Below are 17,911 nucleotides of genomic sequence, written 5' to 3' on the forward strand. Positions count from 1 at the left end.
AGGAAGAGCATTTCAGACATAGGAGACAGCACGTGCACAAAAAGAAAGAGAGAAAAGCCTTTAATGTATATGTAGAACACAAACATTTCAATTTGGCCAGAGCTAAAAACTGGTGAAGAATACAACCTTCTTTTTAAAATAGTCAATTAAACTCAACAAATACATTTTAAAATACTTACGTAAAGCCTATTATTTACTTAGCATGGTATTAGAAGCTACTGCAGGTGTGCTGGGGAAGGTGTAGAGAAGACAGGAGAGAAAATAAAACTCACGGCAGGTAAACTCCTTCAGGCAGCCTCCCAACATTCAACTATTATCTAGAGGTCCCACCTCTAGACCTCCTCAGCATTCTGTACAAACCTCTTTTGTAGCTGTAGCCTGCAACACAAGGACTGAAGTAGCTAAGAGACTTGCTGCCTCTCACATTGTTTGACTACTGCTTGGTGACAAGAGACAGGTCTTATCTGACTACATTCAGAGAAGTCTCTTGAAAAATGTTTGGGAAGGAATCACTTAATAAATGAAATGAATTGCTCAGTCAGTGAACAGATGTTTAAGACAGATTCTGCTACCAGAAACTTGATAATGCAAGACATACTCTGGAATATTCCAGTATAATATAAGAAAGCAATATATAATATTGAGCAAAAAAATCAGTGTTTTAGGCAATAATACATCTAGGAGGTGAAAAAAAAGAGGATAGTTGTACCAGTTAACTTTAAAAATGCCTTCCAAATCTGAAAGTCCACATCATAGAGGTAAAATGGGACTGGATTATAAAGTGCACTGAATGTCAATATAAGAAAGTCTAAATTTTTTTTTTTGAAAGTCTAAATTTTTACATGGGAAATGAAAATTATCCTGGTTTAAAGAGGTGTTTTAAAAGGACAGATCTGAGAAGGACTCTTCAAAGTCTAGATCAGAGGTAAAACAAACAAAAACCAAGAAATCAAGTGAAAAGATAAAGGCCTAACCAATGGAAATGGGAAACAAGGGCTGAATAAGAAGAATTAAGGGTAGAAAGGGCAGGGTTTAGTGACTAAGGAATTCAACAGGCAAAGGAAAGGAAAAGAGAATAAAAGAAGATCCAAAGTTTGGACACACATGTCCCAGTGAACAGTGGTACCAAAGGCCTTCTCTCCTCTCCCCAAAACAGGGCAAACAATTCTCTCACTTCAAAAGAAAAACAATGCTCAAAGTGTGTCCCTAAATTACAATCACCTGGAGTATGCATTTACAATGATGATTTCTGGATCTTATCCCCAAACCTATTAAATCAAAATCTAGGGGACCGGGGACTAGGATCTGTAAATGTGCATTTTATAATAGACTGCCCAAGTGATTCCTACACACACTGAAATTTGAGACCCATAGCCTTCACTAGTTCCTATTTGAACATAATTGAGCAGGTTTTAAAGTAAGTATCAATTTAAAAAATGAAAATAAATTATGTCTTAAAAGCCTATTCTATTAACTGACTATATTCTATTAACTGAATATAGACAGATTTAATGAAGCCTCGAAGGAACAAACCTATAGTTTTTATTCTTTCTCTCAACCTAAATTACACCAGTGATTATCATTTAATATAATCTGTTAAACTTGAAAGCATATCTAAGTACAACATACTACTTAATGTTATAAACCCTCATGATTGTCATCATTTCACAATAATCACATCGCATGCATTTTTATCATTATAAAAAAACCACATAATGGATAAAGTATGCATTTTTTAGTCCCAGATAAAGATGAATTTAATAGATTGATATGTTGGAGAATTACCACAGTTAAAACAATGTGAGCTTCTGTGAGATTAAACACACACATTAAGTAAACCTACACATTGCTTCCTCATCTAATCACTCCTGGAGTTATTAGCAAATTCCTATGTACATATTTCAAAGAGTAAGTAATTGAGCATTCAAATCTTTGTGTTGCAACCCTAGTGCAGCACTACTTGGCAGGAGGTGAGGCACAGAACTGGGTGGAAAGCTGAAAAGCAGATCCCCTCAATATTGCTTAAGTTTTGGCAGGCCTGAGTAAATTATACAGATATTTTTCTCAACCTCTCAAAATGAACATAATATTTTATTTATTACCAGTAGCAGTGCTACAATTCATTCATCTCCTTTGGACAACAGCCATAGGAGTTATAGAAGGAATGTGACATGATGATACATTACCTCCATCAGTTAACTTCTGCTTAGTCACAAACATTCACTTATTTTCAGAGTTTTAAACCCAGATGACTTGACAATCATTCACAAAAGGTAGATGGCCACGTATGAAGGGAAAACTACATTAACTTGCTACATACACAATATTGAAACTTGAAGATAAAAATTTATAACTGTTGCCTGATGAATTTATATTTTCTTTCTACCTTGGGAAAAATCATGTGGCCAAAATAATGCTGAAAAGCTATGATGATGTGTTGCTTAGAAGTTTTAAGTTCTAAATGTTGCCATCAGTAAGAAAACACAATAAAATTACTGAAGATATTGAAACCCTCAAAGTCTATTTCTTCTCTCAGCATGAATTTCTGCTTTCTTTTCCCCACTCTCTCTGCCAACAAAAAATATACTCTCCAAAAACTCAAAGCCTTGACTTGTATTGAAATCTAGCCGGTAGAAAAGAAAAGAGTCTCTCTGATACACAATTCACCCAAGATCAATAAGAATTTCTAGCAAAAAATATAAATTGTTATCACTTCTTGGACTTTTGGCTAAGATCAACTGTAAAAAATGTAAATTGTTTTCATAGGGTCATTTTCATACTTAACTTCTATTATGAACTGTTCTTTTAAAAAATTATTAACATTCATAACAATACTTATAGTTCATACCAGTATTTTTCCTATGTCACATACATCCTCTTTTGTTATAAAATCATATGACAGATGCATGTTCAATTTGGCTTTTTTCTACAACATTGTGTTTTATTATTTATTATATCAAGGAACAGTCACAATGATTATTGAGCATTTTCTATGGGACACCAACTTGACATACATTTAATTCATATAATAAACTCGTCAAAATGAGTGGTATTACCTCCTTTAAAGCAAGGATAAGAACACTGACAATCAAACAACTGTGAGTAGCAAAATCAGAATTCCAACCCAGGTCTTCCTTTTCCTCACAAATCACTGCACTATCCTGCCTTTCAAATATTCTATAATAGTAAAGCAGATACTCTAAGTCACCCCAATTACATGTTATCAAAGAAAACAGTCTCTTTTTCATTTGTAATATTCAAGCTCTCTGTGGAAAAGAATTAGTCAGTAACAAACACACCAAAAAATCATGAATCCAAAGATTTAACATCCAAACTTACTTGTAACTTTCCACTTGTCGGCAGGAAGAGACAGTAATGAAAGAATCTGTACGGGAACTATAAGCAAGAGGGCCAGGCAGAAGAGAACCAGGCAGAAATCTCCCAAAAGCATAGCTTTCCTGCTCAAACACCATCAGCATCCCATCCATAGACTGGATACAAATTAAATCTCGACCTAAAGAAGAATTAGAGGAAATTAGATGACCTACTATTTTTATAAATATAATGTCTGCATCATTATCCACCACAAATATGTCATAGTTAATTTCTTCCCCAAGGGACAAAATGGGTAGTTTAAATTTTAAATTACAAACCAATAAAGCTATTAGATTATTGATGTCAGTGTACATGCATTTCCCAATTTTTAAGTTATGCAGAAGATGTCTGTAATTTTAAGCACGTTTATTTTCATTTACTGTATGCAAAAATCTCCTAGCTCAAGATAATCCCTGAGAACAATGATGACTTATTGTTAAGATATCATCTTTTCCAAATTCAGAAATATAACAAAAACTGTTCTTCAATGAAACTACTTCTCTTCTTCATAGTATGTCAGTCTCATAATTTCAAAGGACTTAAACATCAGTCAAATACAACTGACCAAATCCATAGACGTGTGGTAGGCACCAGTTCTATATAAACCAGTGTTAAGTACCATTGAGGGTGAAAAATACTGATACTGAAAAATACTAATCCATGATTGCCCTATAGACTGATTTTGATTTGTCTTCTACCATCTATCAGTATTAAATACAATATTGACAGTTCTTAAAATACACTGAGATGACAATGATGATTTATATGATATTAATATAGTATCTATCCCTAATCTAAGAAAGATCTAGTAGCTCTAACTTTTCATGTTCTGCTACTGTGATTAGTGTATCCTATAATGTATCATATATGGAAAAACTATGTCAGAAAAAAATTAAGCTACTCATTAAGGGAATAAATAAAAAGTCAATCCTCAAATTTGTCATCTCTAACCCATACATACCATATACAGTAAGTCCTGTAGTAACTATTCTATGTTACCTTGGATATCAATGACAATCTTATACAGTATACTTACATTTTAAAGAGTGACTTTGCTCAAAGGGAAATCAAATTACATAGAAATAGATGATATCCTTACTGTTTTATTTGACTAAGGACAATTATACAGCTGGGTAATTTTATTAAAAAAAATTGCTAAATTAGCTTTTTAAAAGAAAAAAACAGATTTTGGGTTGCTTATAACTGTAATATCTAACCCATCTTGACTGATACAATAGGATTATCAACCTTAAATAGCCTGAGAAATGCTCTGGGATGAATATTTGTCTCAGCAAATCAATGTTCACTAAACACACATCTGAACCATTCAGGGGTCTCTTTAGAGCCATAAAATTGTTCATACAAATGCTGTTTGAAAAGTATCCTCTCAATACTCAGATTCTTTTATAATGCGTGGTAGGTTTCACAATCACTATTTTAAGTTTTGTTTTTTAATCTAATTCTTATCCTGTCTATGACCATATCACCCTGAATACACCTTGTCCAGTCTTTATCCACAATTCTATTAAAGGTTTCAAAAAAAGGTGTGATTTCATATGCATGCTATATGTATATGTATGCTGTACACATGTATTTACAGAGACACATTCAGGCAAAGTGTATCTCATTGAGCTATTTGGCAATCCCACCTGTCTACGCCTAGAAAAGACGAATAAGTATGAAAATGCCTCTAAGTAGTTGAAATAGATGCTGCAAGGTCTTTGTAATGAAAACCAAGTGAACTTTTTACAGGTGGGATTCCCAGGTCTCACTCAGGGCATCAATTCTTATTTTAATTATAATTCTAACAATTGTAGTTTTTATAAACAAGTTACTGATATTCCTGTAGCTTCAGCCTCCTCACTTGTAAAATGAATATATTTGTATAAGAGCTCCAAGGTTATCAATTAATCTTCAGCAAAGACGCCAAGAATACACAATAGGGAAAGGAGAGCCTCTTCAATAAATGGTGTTGGGAAAACTGGATATTCACATGCAAAAAAAATGACATTGGATCCTTATCTTACACCATACACAAAAATTCACTCAAAGTCGATTAAAGATTTCAACCTAAGATCTGAAACTGTAAAACCCCCAGAAGAAAACGTATGGGAAAAGCTCCATGACATTGGTCTTGGCAATGATTTTTTTGGATCAGACACCAAAAGCACAGGCAACAAAAGCAAAAATAAACAAGTGAGAGTATATCAAGCTAAAAAGTTTCTGCACAGCAAAGGAAATAGTCAAGAAAATGAAAAGGCAGTACACAGAATGGGAGAAGATATTTGTAAACCATATATCTGATGAGAGATTAAACTCTAAAATACATAAGAAACTCACAGACTCCATAGCAAAAAAATCACAAATAAACCAATTAAAAAATGGACAAAGAACACGAATAGATATTTTTCCAAAGACATATAAATGGCTAACAGGTATACAAAAAGGTGCTCAACATCATTAATCAGCAGGGAAATACAAATCAAAACCACAATGAGATAGTACCTCACATGTTAAGAAAAAAGAAAGAAATCTTGCCATTTACAACAACACAGATTAAGCTGGACACAGAGGACATTATGTTAAATGAAACAAGCCAGATCCAGAAAGATAATTACTGCATGATTTCACTTATATGTGGAATCTAAAAAAGTCAAATGCATAAAAACAGAAAGTATAAATGTGGTTACCAAGGGTCACTGGGTGGGGAAAATGAGGAAATGTTGGTCAAAGGATACAAACTTGTAGTTATAAGATGAATAAGTTCTGGAGACTTAATGCATAGCATGGTGACCATAGTGAATAATAATGTATTGTACACTTGAAATGTGCTAAGAGGGTAGATCCTAAGTGTTGTCACCACCAAAAAAAAAAAAAGATGACTGTGTGAGACAACTGATATGTTAATTAGCTTGATGGTGGCAATCATTTCACAATGTATATGTATATCAAAACATCACATTGTACACCTTGAATATATACAATTTTTATTTGTCAATTAAATCTCAATAAACCTGAAAAAAGGAGTTCCAAAGTCAGAGATAAGATGTTAAAGTTCCTAACAATATATAGCACATAAAAGGCACACAATAAATTATAGCATTATTATAGGGGCTATTATTATCTGCTTCCCCAGCCCAGGAAAAAGGAAGTACCAAATTAGAAAAGGGGAGAAGACACTGTCAGCTGTGAGCAGTGACAGCTAATGCCCTGACAAAAAGGCAGAAAACAGAACACCTACAATACATATCAAATACATAAATACATATCAAATAATTCAAAAAAGAACATCAGTCTTGGCTCTGTTAGCACAGATGCAATTATTAGCCTTATATATCTCAAAAAGATATAGATCCCAATCTAGACCTACTGAGTCAGAAACTCTGGTGGTAGAGCTCAGCAATGTTAGGTTTTAACAAGCCATAAAGGTTATTCTGATGCATACTAAAGTTTCAGAACCACTGCCTTAGCATGACAGGATGAAAAACTGGGGCTAGGAGAAAAGTTGAACCCCAGATAAAACCTGTCCCCTTAGCATAGTAAAAGAGGCCTTATTTCCTGAAACTCTAGCAACATAGAGGAAAATACTTAGTGTACTGTAAAGTTCAAGTGAGCTGCCTCTACAGCCAGATAATTTGGGTTTGAGTCCAGCTCTACCAATTATTAGCTGTGAGCCTGAGCTCAAGGTTCCTTATCTGCAAGATGTGAGAATGTGAGATGTGAGAATTAAATAAAGTGATGTATGGAAACTAAATCTAGCAATGGTAAATAATCACATTATTATTTTTACAATTATTTTCTAAGTCTTATACTACATGTTATATTAATGTTTAACTACTTGCTATTTCCCACACACGTCATGATGATGCATGCTTCCTTGCTTTTGTTTATGTTATTTCCTTTCCCCACAAATTCCTTTCACTTTTCTTCCCTGGTCTAGCAAATATTTGCTAGCTTCCTCCCATTCATCTATTCCCTGCTCCTCCCATGCTTAGACATGAGGTTTGGGTGAGACTGACTTCACTCTAAGCTTGAGGGGTAGGCCCTGGCTTACATAAGCCAATTAGTATCCCACCAGTCGCAGTGATTGGTTCAGGGATAAGTATAATTTACAACCACTGAGAGAAACTAAACCCCTAAATTGAGCTGGAACTAGAGAAAAAGTTAATCTTCCCTAGAGAGTAATGTGTGAGAAGGATAAGGTCTGGAATCACAGAGGCCACTTGGCTTTTCCAAGTGCATAGTTAAGAGAGTGACATGGAAGACACTGTTTGAGCCAATGCGTTAGGCCTCACCTGGAACCAAATCTACCTCTGAACTCTGCAGGCAATAAATTCCCATAAATGTCGAGGCCATTTTGAGTTGGGTCTCTGTCCCTGAATCAAATGAATCAACTCATATTTCCTCTGAGAGACATCACAGGTTAAGGCTCACATCTTCCCGTAAGTCTTCTCTTTCCCCTTCAACCACCCTCCATCTGCAATCCCACAAAGCCCCATCCTTACCTCCATCTTAGAACAAATCATCTATTGAAACGGTCTGTTTTTGTGTCCCTCATTCACCCTAGACTAAATTTAAAGACAGAAACTGTATCTTACTCATCTTTGTAAATTCAGCAACTATAAAATGCCTGGCACATAGGAGATATATTAATAAATGTCTGTTGAGCTAAAGTAATCTAGGCAAAATAAATTTATTCATTGGCAGCTCAGATTGGCTGAGATTTTATTCTATGTGTTTCACACACTACATATGAAGTATGTGAAAAATGCTTTATTTATTACAATTTGGCTACTGATGTTTAGAAAAATGTAGGGATCAATCCAAAACATTACTCAAAAATAAATAAATAAATCCTTCAAATCGCTGTTTTGGAAGCCACTTCAGGAGACATACCAAAGGCTCCCCTTACAGATAATGGAAATAGAAAGAATAGTCCAGAAAAGCCATGAAACTTTTGTAATTCTGATAGAACAAAGCCAACAGGAAGCCTTCATAAAAGCAGTGGGATTTCAGGAGCTATTTAAATGACCTAGCCATGAACCATACTCCAAGAGTCCTTAACACATGCTCAGTACTATATTAGGAGCTGTAAGAAATACAGAACAGCAGCAATATTAACTACTACAACCATTTACTGAACACTTAATATACACCCGGCCTTGTGCTAAACACTTAACTAGCATATTAGCTATAATCTTTAATAACTCTAAAAAATGGACCCATTTTATACATGATAAGACTGAAACCCACAAAGCTTAAACAATTTATCTAATGTCAAAGAATTAGAAACTAACAGACCAGTATTCAATCAGGGGTCCAGCTGGCTCCATTATAGCACATTGAATCTCAGGAAGGCAAAACTTTACATTAATTTTTAAAAATAACACATGTTAACATACAAAATCTAAGTGATATGAAACAGAAAAATCAAAGACCTTCTTTACAATGAACTTCCTGGGAAAGGTTTCATGACAGAGATAGGATACATCCTGGACCGCAAATGATAAGCAGAGTGAACAGGGGTCAAAGGTGAAAGTAGACGAAATTTCTGGGAGAGAAAAGGGACACATTAGAAAAAGATGCAAAGGCAGTTAAACTTGATCCACAGTGCAATGGATCCAGTTTTACCAACAGAATATGAAACCTAAAAGCAACATATTGAAAAGATGACAATATCGGCTGGGCATGGTGGCTCATGCCAGTAATCCTAGCACTTTGGGAGGCCAACATGCGAGGATCACTTGAGCTCAGGAGTTCGAGACCAGCCTGAGCAAGAGTGAGACTCCGTCTCCACTAAAAATAGAAACATCGGCCAGGCATCATGGCCTGCACCTGTAGTCCCAGCTATGCCACAGGCTGAGGCAGGAGGATCACTTGAGCCCAAAAGTTTGAGGTTACAGTGGGCTACTATGATGCCACTGCACTCTACCCAGGGCAAGGGCAAGGGCAAGGGAAGGGAAGGGAAGGGAAGGGAAGAGAAGGAAAGGGAAGGGAAAGGAAGGAAGGATGACCATATAGTGATGCTTCCTAAAAAATTATGCCTAAACTGTACAGAAAAAAATATTTTTTAAACTGGAAAAAATTAGGAAGTGTGAAGATTTCATCGGAATTTAAAATCTGAATGTTCATTCCATTAATCTTGAGCAGAATGAGAGAAAAATAAATCCTGTGATTTGAAATATTATTTGCAAGATCTGGGAACAAATTGAGAAAGGACCTACCGAGACCATTTTGAAAGGATATTGGAAATCAGTATTTTTCATTTTCAAAGGCAAAAAAAAAATTTTATGTGCCTATGGTTATAGTGGGTAGAGGCAGACAAGTTCCACTGTGGCAGGTTCATGTAATGAATATATTTATTAAATAGTATGTCTCATTTCCTGGTGTTAAAATAGCAGGTAGTCAAAGCTTTAACATGATACATAAATTGGTAATCAATTACATGTTAAACTGACTGCTGGATTAACCATTTTCTCTACTGAATTATAGACCAATTACATAAATGGGGTGTGTGTGTGTCTGTGTGTCTCTGTGTGAGTCCCCATGCCCAGAAGTTCTTTCTACCATACATGACCCAGAGAATTTTCCATCATTCATTAAAGCAACAATGGTCCCTTGGAGGGCAGTCCTGAATGCCATTTCCTCCATTTCTCTGCTGTCCTTCTCTTCCTGTGGAATCTATGCAGCAGAGTAAGTGCAGTAGCATACATGAAAGAAGACTACCATTACTCAGCATGCTACATGTTTTTTGAATCTTTCTATGGTCATATTTCTTCTGCACATTGAGTAAAAATACAAGTGAAGAAATGCAAACGTGACCTGTGGCCAAGCATATATGCAGTTTAGCATGCAGATGTCAAAAATTCTTGGTCTTTCTCCAATTCTGAAAAACACATGAAAAACAGCTGTATAGGTAGTTGAAAAGGCAGACAGGAAACATCAAGAGACTGATACATAAGAACAGAAGAGTCCAAAAGGCTGTGGAACTTCCTTTCATTTTACACATCCATAGAAAAAATTTTTCTTGTTGCTACAGAAAAACTGAAGCACAAAAGTCATTAATCTTTACTGCAAACCTAACTAAAAAATGATACATGTTTGCTATGAGCAAACACATAAAAACATTCAGAGTAGGATTCCAATAGATACTGCCTTAAAAACAAATAGTAGATGGGTTTCTAGAGATTAAAACGTTATAAATTTCCCATTAAATATCATTTTTGTACTTTTCACTCATATCATACAAATAAAATTACCACCATTGTTTTGACATACATGTTACTATTTGGCTATGCTCAATAATTAATAATTGGTAATTAGTTGAAAGAACAGCTAGCTTCCTTCTTATTATGTTCTTTTTCACATTTTTTTTGTTTGAGCATTCTAAAACTAATTAGTGCCTAATCCTAATATTAATAATAATGCAATATCCAATTAAATTCTAAGTTTAAAACCTTAGGCATAAATAAATTTAAAAACTTTAAAATGCTAAGAGAACAGAGGAAATCAATAAATAGAATAAATGTGTTGAGCTAAATAGCTAATATTTTAAATTATGTACCAAGGAAAAGTTATACAAATGCTCAACTATTATTCAAGTGTTACCCTAATAAATAACATCGTGAGACTAATTACTTTAAGAGTCAAGAAAATAAAATGTGAGTCTACATACTAACTCTTCCTATGAACTTTTCTTTTGACATTTTAATGTCTCATTTTAATAGCAAACTTTAATTGCCTTACAAAGACCACTACTGTGTGTTCTGACAAGCTATTTATCACAGTGTTTCCCCCTAAACTGTGAACAAGGTTAATAACATCTTATAAGGAAATTACAACCATTGATTAAATTGGCATTATATGTGAAAGATTCAATATGAATGCAACGTTAGAGTTTAAAAGAGGGCCCTAAAAATTATATTATCACTTGCATCCACAAAATATTGGGTGAATTATTTTGTCAGATGCAATGATCATGAACATTTTGATAACATTTTCCAGAACTCACATTCATTCAACAAATATCATGAAAACTCATTATATACCTAGTATGTGCTAGGAGAGACATATTCCCTACGCCAGGAAGTTTGGTAAATGTGGGAGTTAAAACAATTAAATATTACCACAATGTAAGAACAGAGACATATTAAAGTAATTTAAAAGTCTATGGGAGGATGATTAACAGTGTCTGGAAGAATCAGGTAAGGCTTCAGAACAGAGGTAACACTTGAGTCTTACAGGTTGGGAAAGAGTTTGCCAGGCAATCAGAGAAACAAAAGCAGATGGAACACCATGTACAGAGACATGGATATAAAAGAGCTGTGTTTGCAGGGTGATAGGAGGGGAGGGCACTGGGTGGAGGGAGACACTGCTGATGAAACATGCTCATCAGAACTGACAGCAAAGCCACAACCTGAGGACAGGTTTGCTGCATCTTTATTTTTGCCCTGAGAGCTCTATCAGTTTCCTCACCTGTAAAGCACTGATATGAAGAGAATATTACATGATGCTGCTATAAGGATTCAATATAATAAAAATACATATTGCCCAGTACCTGGTAAGCATTCAATAAACGGTAAGTAACTTCTATTGCTAGATTACCTTGTTCCTTACAGATCAAATTATGTGGAAAACTTAAAACTGAGGGTGAAAAAATTCCTTCAAAGCAAAAAGGATAAAATTTAATGTGAGAAGGAATATACACACACACAATTAGAAATTCATCCCTTTTGCTAAAGCAAAGGGCTTTTAAGACTTTAAGAACTATGAAAAATCTCCTAAAACTTAGGTCTGTGTAAAACATTGGTTGTTCAAGATTATCGTCTGCCTATTTTAAGTTATTAAAATACTTAATACTTTCCTCAAAACAGCAATTTCCCTATCATGATGACTACTGAAATATCTAGAGAAGAATATTATGACTGTGCCAGAAAGTTCTATCTGGGAATGGGGAATGAGCTGTCTCTGCCTCTGCACCCTCACCCCAACATACATATTCATATTCATATTCTCCCCCCACCCCCATATTGATGTTTTTGCAGGATGACCCCCCAAGTAACATAAGAAAGACAAGACAGATGATACCATACAGAAGAGCCTATGTACTTAGCATTCCCTTCTTCTCCTTCATCCAAAAGAAAAATTCTTAAAGAGTGAGTATCATGTTGAGGTATACATTTTTTTAAATAACCAGTTTCAGGCCACGCATGATGGTTCATGCCTATAATCCCAGTATTTTGGGAGGCCAAAGCAGGAGGATCGCTTGAGCCCAAGAGTTCAAGGTTACAGTGAGCTGTGATCACACCACTGCACTCCAGCCTGGGGGACAGAGTGAGAACTTGTTTCTAAAAAAAAATAAAATAAAATTATTTAATTAATTAATTAACCAGTTTCAAAGTGAGGTAAAGTTCTTAAGGTAATAACCAATGATGGTAAGAAACCCAGAGAACATTCCCCAAAATATTTAAAAAACCAGAAAATTTTAAAAATACTTTTTCATTTTGTGCAAATATTCCTCATTTGTAATAATATCAGTTCCATAAAGCAATAACTTCGAAAGCTAAATATTTGCTTTTTTTGGGGGGTGCAGGCGCAGGAACAAGGTCTAGCTATGTTGCCCAGGCTAGTCTCAAACTCCTGGGCTCAAGCGATCTTCCCATATCACCTCCTGAGTTGCTGGGATTATAGGCACACAATACCACAACAGACTCTGCTTTTTATATATTGTTAATCCTCTTAATCTTATCATCATTAGCATATCAAAACATGGAACAAGAAAACCCTATAGGCTATGAAGGAGCTCAGGAAATTTCACCCCAAAATGACTCTTTGGTAAAAAGAGTATTTTGAATTGCAGACCCCTCAAGATCAATAAAGCATTGAAGGGGGTTTTCCCTCTATCTGCATAAACCGGACTAACCTGATCAAAGGATCAAAGGGGGAATTGACTTCCCTTCCTCTCCCTGTTATCTCAATATATTGCAAGAAAAGCAATCAAGAATGCAACCAGACCAGGCCCAAATCATTTAAAATATAATATCTGTCTCTCATGTTAATTCATAAGTCAATCTGTTTCCCCTATCCATTCATCCTCCCTAGCAACTGTCTAGCACCTAAACAGAATTACCTGTACTCCTTTCCTCCCTTCCCTCTAAAAGGTGTGTATAAAAATATCTGAACTTACTTAAAAAAAAAAATCTGACCTTCATTGGGATATTGGGTGATCACTATATGATTCTCCCCATGCATATGATATTGGTAAACAAACCTTTCTCTTATTAATCTACCTTAATTGTGAATTGATCTTTCATTCAGTGACCTTTTGGGGAAAGGACAAGTTTCCTCTCACCACTACAGCTACACTGAACTCACTATGACCAATTAATTAAAGTTGTGAAAAAAATAACAACAGGAAATTCTCAGCTGAGGCTCAACTTGATCTAAACTTATACAATTTTAAAAGGCAAATCAAAATCAATTAGGGATGACAATGCTAACTTTAAATTTTCTGAACTGTCCATTCCTATCACAGAGTACAAAGTGCCATTTAGCCATTGTTTGGAATATTAAATTTCCTTGGTTTCTTCTAAAGGAAGAAATTAAAATACTATATCTTTAATAAAAGTCATAAAAACAAATATACCAAAATAATTATCTTAATATACAAATGCAATCATGTAATCAGCCTACTCAAAAACTTCAAAGGCACTCCAGTATCTCCAGAATTAAGTACAAATTCATAAACAGGATATCCAAAGAACTCCTCAGTGTGATTGTTAAATAAACTTTGAGTACTCCTGTTACCAAAAGCTCAGCACTTGTCCTCGAGGCTACATCAAGAGAATGAGAACAATTGGTCTGAGAAGTAAAGAGAAGTTTATTACTTTGCTGGCAAAGGAGGAAGATGGAGACTCCTGTCTGAAATGCCATTTTCCTAACAAAAGACAGAAATACAGAGCTTTTAAAGGGTGGGTTCTCAGAACAGTTGATGATTCTGAAGACAATCCTGTGACCTCCACCCAGGACCTTTGTTTGCCAGGTCTGGCTGAGCCATCTCCTGTAGTACAAAAAACAAAAGGTTTAATCTGTTCCTCCCAACCACCCACCTAAGGCAGGGCTGCAGCTTTTACTTCTCAAAAAGGAGTGGGGATATTTTAAAGAAACAGAAAATATTTTTTGTCATTTTTTTCAGGCTATTCCCTCTGTTACATATTCCCCTACCATATCTACGGGAGGAGGGGTGACTACTCTGTTACACTCCCTCTCATCTAGCCAAATACTCCAGGTAAAGTAACCCTGTCCGAAATGTCCTTATGCCTCTCTTAGTCTAGTTCTATTCACCTTGATGCCATTCTCCCATCTCACCCTCACAAAATCCTTCTATACATCCTCAACCCCCGAGATCCATCACCACCACTTCCATGAAATCTTCTCCAATTCCTGTTAGGCATAAAGACAGAACTCTCCCTCTGTTCTACCATGGAACATGTAACATCGTTCCCTATTAGTACTGACAATATTTTTCCTAATGACACATCTAAATGTGGCACATCTTTCTCCCCTCTCTCATTTCCACAAATGATGCATAAAATCCTTGAAGACGAGCCTGTTTTGTTTTTATTATCTAGCTCACAGCATTGTGCACAATCTCTTACATGTTGGTGCTCCAAAAATATCTGTTTAATTACACCGAACCCTCATGAAAACAAGAAACCATGTTAAACTGTAGTACTAGATTACTAGGATGCCAATAATCACCAAGAGGGCCTAAATGTTTGCCAATATCACCATATTCACATGAAAACCCCTTAACAGCCAGCATTATGTTTTATTCACTATGCCTCCACAACCCCAACAGTCCCCTAGTATATAGTAGAGCCCAAAAAATATTTGCTGAATGAAGAATATCAAAGTAAAAAATGATGTGGTGAAAGTCTTAAAATAATTTGTTTTAATATTTAAGAAACTGTGATTCAAAATTATTTCGGGGCCTAGTATCTATCTTGGTACTACAGAGTTAGCACTAAGTCAAAAGACCAAGTACCCATTGTATGTTTAACACTAGATACACTAAGAACTGTTAAGAAGAGAGGGAAAAGGTTAAGGTTAACCCTTCTCTTAAGAAAGATAAAGCCTAATGGAAAGACAATACAAGAAAATATAGGCCATAAATGAAGGGGGAGGGAGGATGCCACAAAGACAATATATACATGAGGAGGGAAATCATTCAACCATAAAGAATGAACTGTAGAAACCCAAGGTGTATAACAAAGGAATAGAATGATCCTTAGGATCCACCACTCTTTCTTAAAACTCTGACTTCAAAAAAATACTCAGATTAAAACTTAAAGCTTTAGTAATTATTAGAGCCAGGGCATAAAGTCTTTTTCTGGGCAATACAAAACATTAGGCCAGGTGATGTAGCTCACAACTGTAATCCTGGCACTTCGGGAGGCCAAGGAGGGAGGACTGCTTGGGCCCAGGAGTTCAAGACCAGCCTGGGCGAGACTTCATCTCTTAAAAAAAATAGAAAAAATTAGCCAGGTATGGTGGCCTGTGCCTGTAGTACCAGCTACTTGAGAGGCTGAGGCAGGAGGATCACTTGAGCTCAAGAGTTTGAGGTTGCAGTGAGCTATGATGACACCACTGCACTCTAGCCCAAGCGACAGAGCAAGACCTTGTCTCAAAATAAAAAAGAAAGAAAAGAAAAGACAGAAAAACAAGATTATTACCACCAGGCAAAGTACCTAAAAAGGGGCACTAATAGGATACTCTCTGACTGTTCCCTGTTGCTAGAGCAGGATAGTATATCATAAAAGAAAAAAATTGAGCAAATACAGAGAAAGTAACAAATGTAGATAAAGTAGCAATAAGTAGTGAAAAGAACAATCATTTGAATCAGAAAGACACGATGATAAGGTTTTAAATTCTGGCTCTGATAAATCCTAGATATGTGACCTTGGGTACTTTGTTTAATTTCATTCAGTCTGTGTCTTCAAATGCAAATAAACCTTTTTACAACCCCTATACCCCACTGGGTTGCTGTGAAGACTACAAGAGGAGAGGAGAGAACATATGTTAACTACTTAGTTCAGTACCTAGAAGATAGTAGGAATGTATGACAATCTTAATCCCAAATTTAACATGTTTAAAAAAAAGAATTAAACCAACTTCTTCTAGCATCTATGCTTATCTACACTTGGATATCAGACAATTTAGTCATTAAGTGGCACACCTTAGGTATCAAAGATAAAAAAGATCTCAGAGGAAAGTTAGGACTTGGTGACCGGGAAGTTGGAAATGGTTCAGTTCAGGAATTTCCATCTTTATTTGCTAAAGTACTCTGTAAAGCAGTGACTCCCAGGCTCCTGAATTTCATTGACCTGCAAAATTTCAGAAACTACCAGAGAACATCATAGAACCACATACAGGAAATGTTTTTTGAAAACAGACTGTCATTACCAACATTTTCTAAAAAGACAATATAAGTAAGTAGAAAGTAAAAAAGTAAAAATGTCAGCACTAAGTGCAGTCCTTTAACTGAACAAAATTTAGCTTCATAAAAACTTACTACATTAACTATTTCTTTTTCATTATCTTAAGACCATTCAAAACTTTAATAGGGGATAGCAATTGAGAACCACTATTATATCTCAGTACTAACGATATTTAAAGAACTCTCCACGTCAGCACTTGGGAACAACTATAACAAAGAACTCAGAAAACAAGCACGGAAAGTTTTTCCTTTCCAGGAACAAAGGAAAAACTGGTTCCAAAACCTCTTCAGGCCTAGGTGAGGAAACAAGCATTTTCCATAAATATTAACATGTTGGCTCTTTACAGACTCACCATTGTCAGACTTAAGGAATCAAAAAGTGAGGCAAAGGCTCCCTCTGCTGACAAGTTGAGAAAGAATCCAATCCTATCTAAAGGCAATTGACTTTTTAAAAATCTTCCTAATACTGATTTAATATTGCGTGGGCTTTTACTTTTCTCTATCAAAGACTGGCTTTCTTTTATACTTTAAAAAACTGGAATACAACTGCATCAGATATGAATGTCAAAGACATGTATAATTAGGTAACACCCTTTGTATATGCCAATAAATCTTTCTAAACCAGCTTGCAAATTTCTTGGTTTCCACTCTATGCTCTAAAAGTCAACTGAGTTCCAACGTCATATAAAGAGAAAATTAAATAAAGAAGGCTAAAGAATTGAGGCAGGTTTTAAGATGTTATGTGGAACAAAGATAGCAATCTATGAATGCATTGATGACCTTGTCTCATAGAAGTTCAATGAAATTAACAGAACCAAATTAAAGATTTCAAAATTAACAGTAATAACCATTTATAAGCATTGGCCCATACATTATTAGCACATCCAACCTTAGCAACTATTCAGTAACTAAGGAAGGTCAAAATCTATTGTCCTCATTTTTTTTTTTTTTTTGAGACAGAGTCTGGCTCTGTTGCCCGGGTTAGAGTGCCGTGGTGTCAGCCTAGCTCACAGCAACCTCAGACTTCTGGGCTCAAGC

General features: G+C 35.5%; 1 protein-coding gene across 1 annotated transcript in view; it reads right to left on the minus strand.

The window, feature by feature from the left end:
* BBS9 (Bardet-Biedl syndrome 9) overlaps window positions 1-17,911 on the minus strand; it is a 501,118-nt gene that overhangs the window by 337,422 nt on the left and 145,785 nt on the right. Inside the window, exon 5 of the mRNA XM_012638756.1 lies at window positions 3,340-3,514. Coding sequence (XP_012494210.1) covers window positions 3,340-3,514 — 175 coding nt within the window. The remainder of the gene's footprint in view (window positions 1-3,339; window positions 3,515-17,911) is intronic.

Source organism: Propithecus coquereli, unplaced genomic scaffold (genome assembly GCF_000956105.1).
Source record: "Propithecus coquereli isolate 6110/MARCELLA unplaced genomic scaffold, Pcoq_1.0 Scaffold134, whole genome shotgun sequence".
Lineage (NCBI taxonomy): Eukaryota > Metazoa > Chordata > Mammalia > Primates > Indriidae > Propithecus > Propithecus coquereli.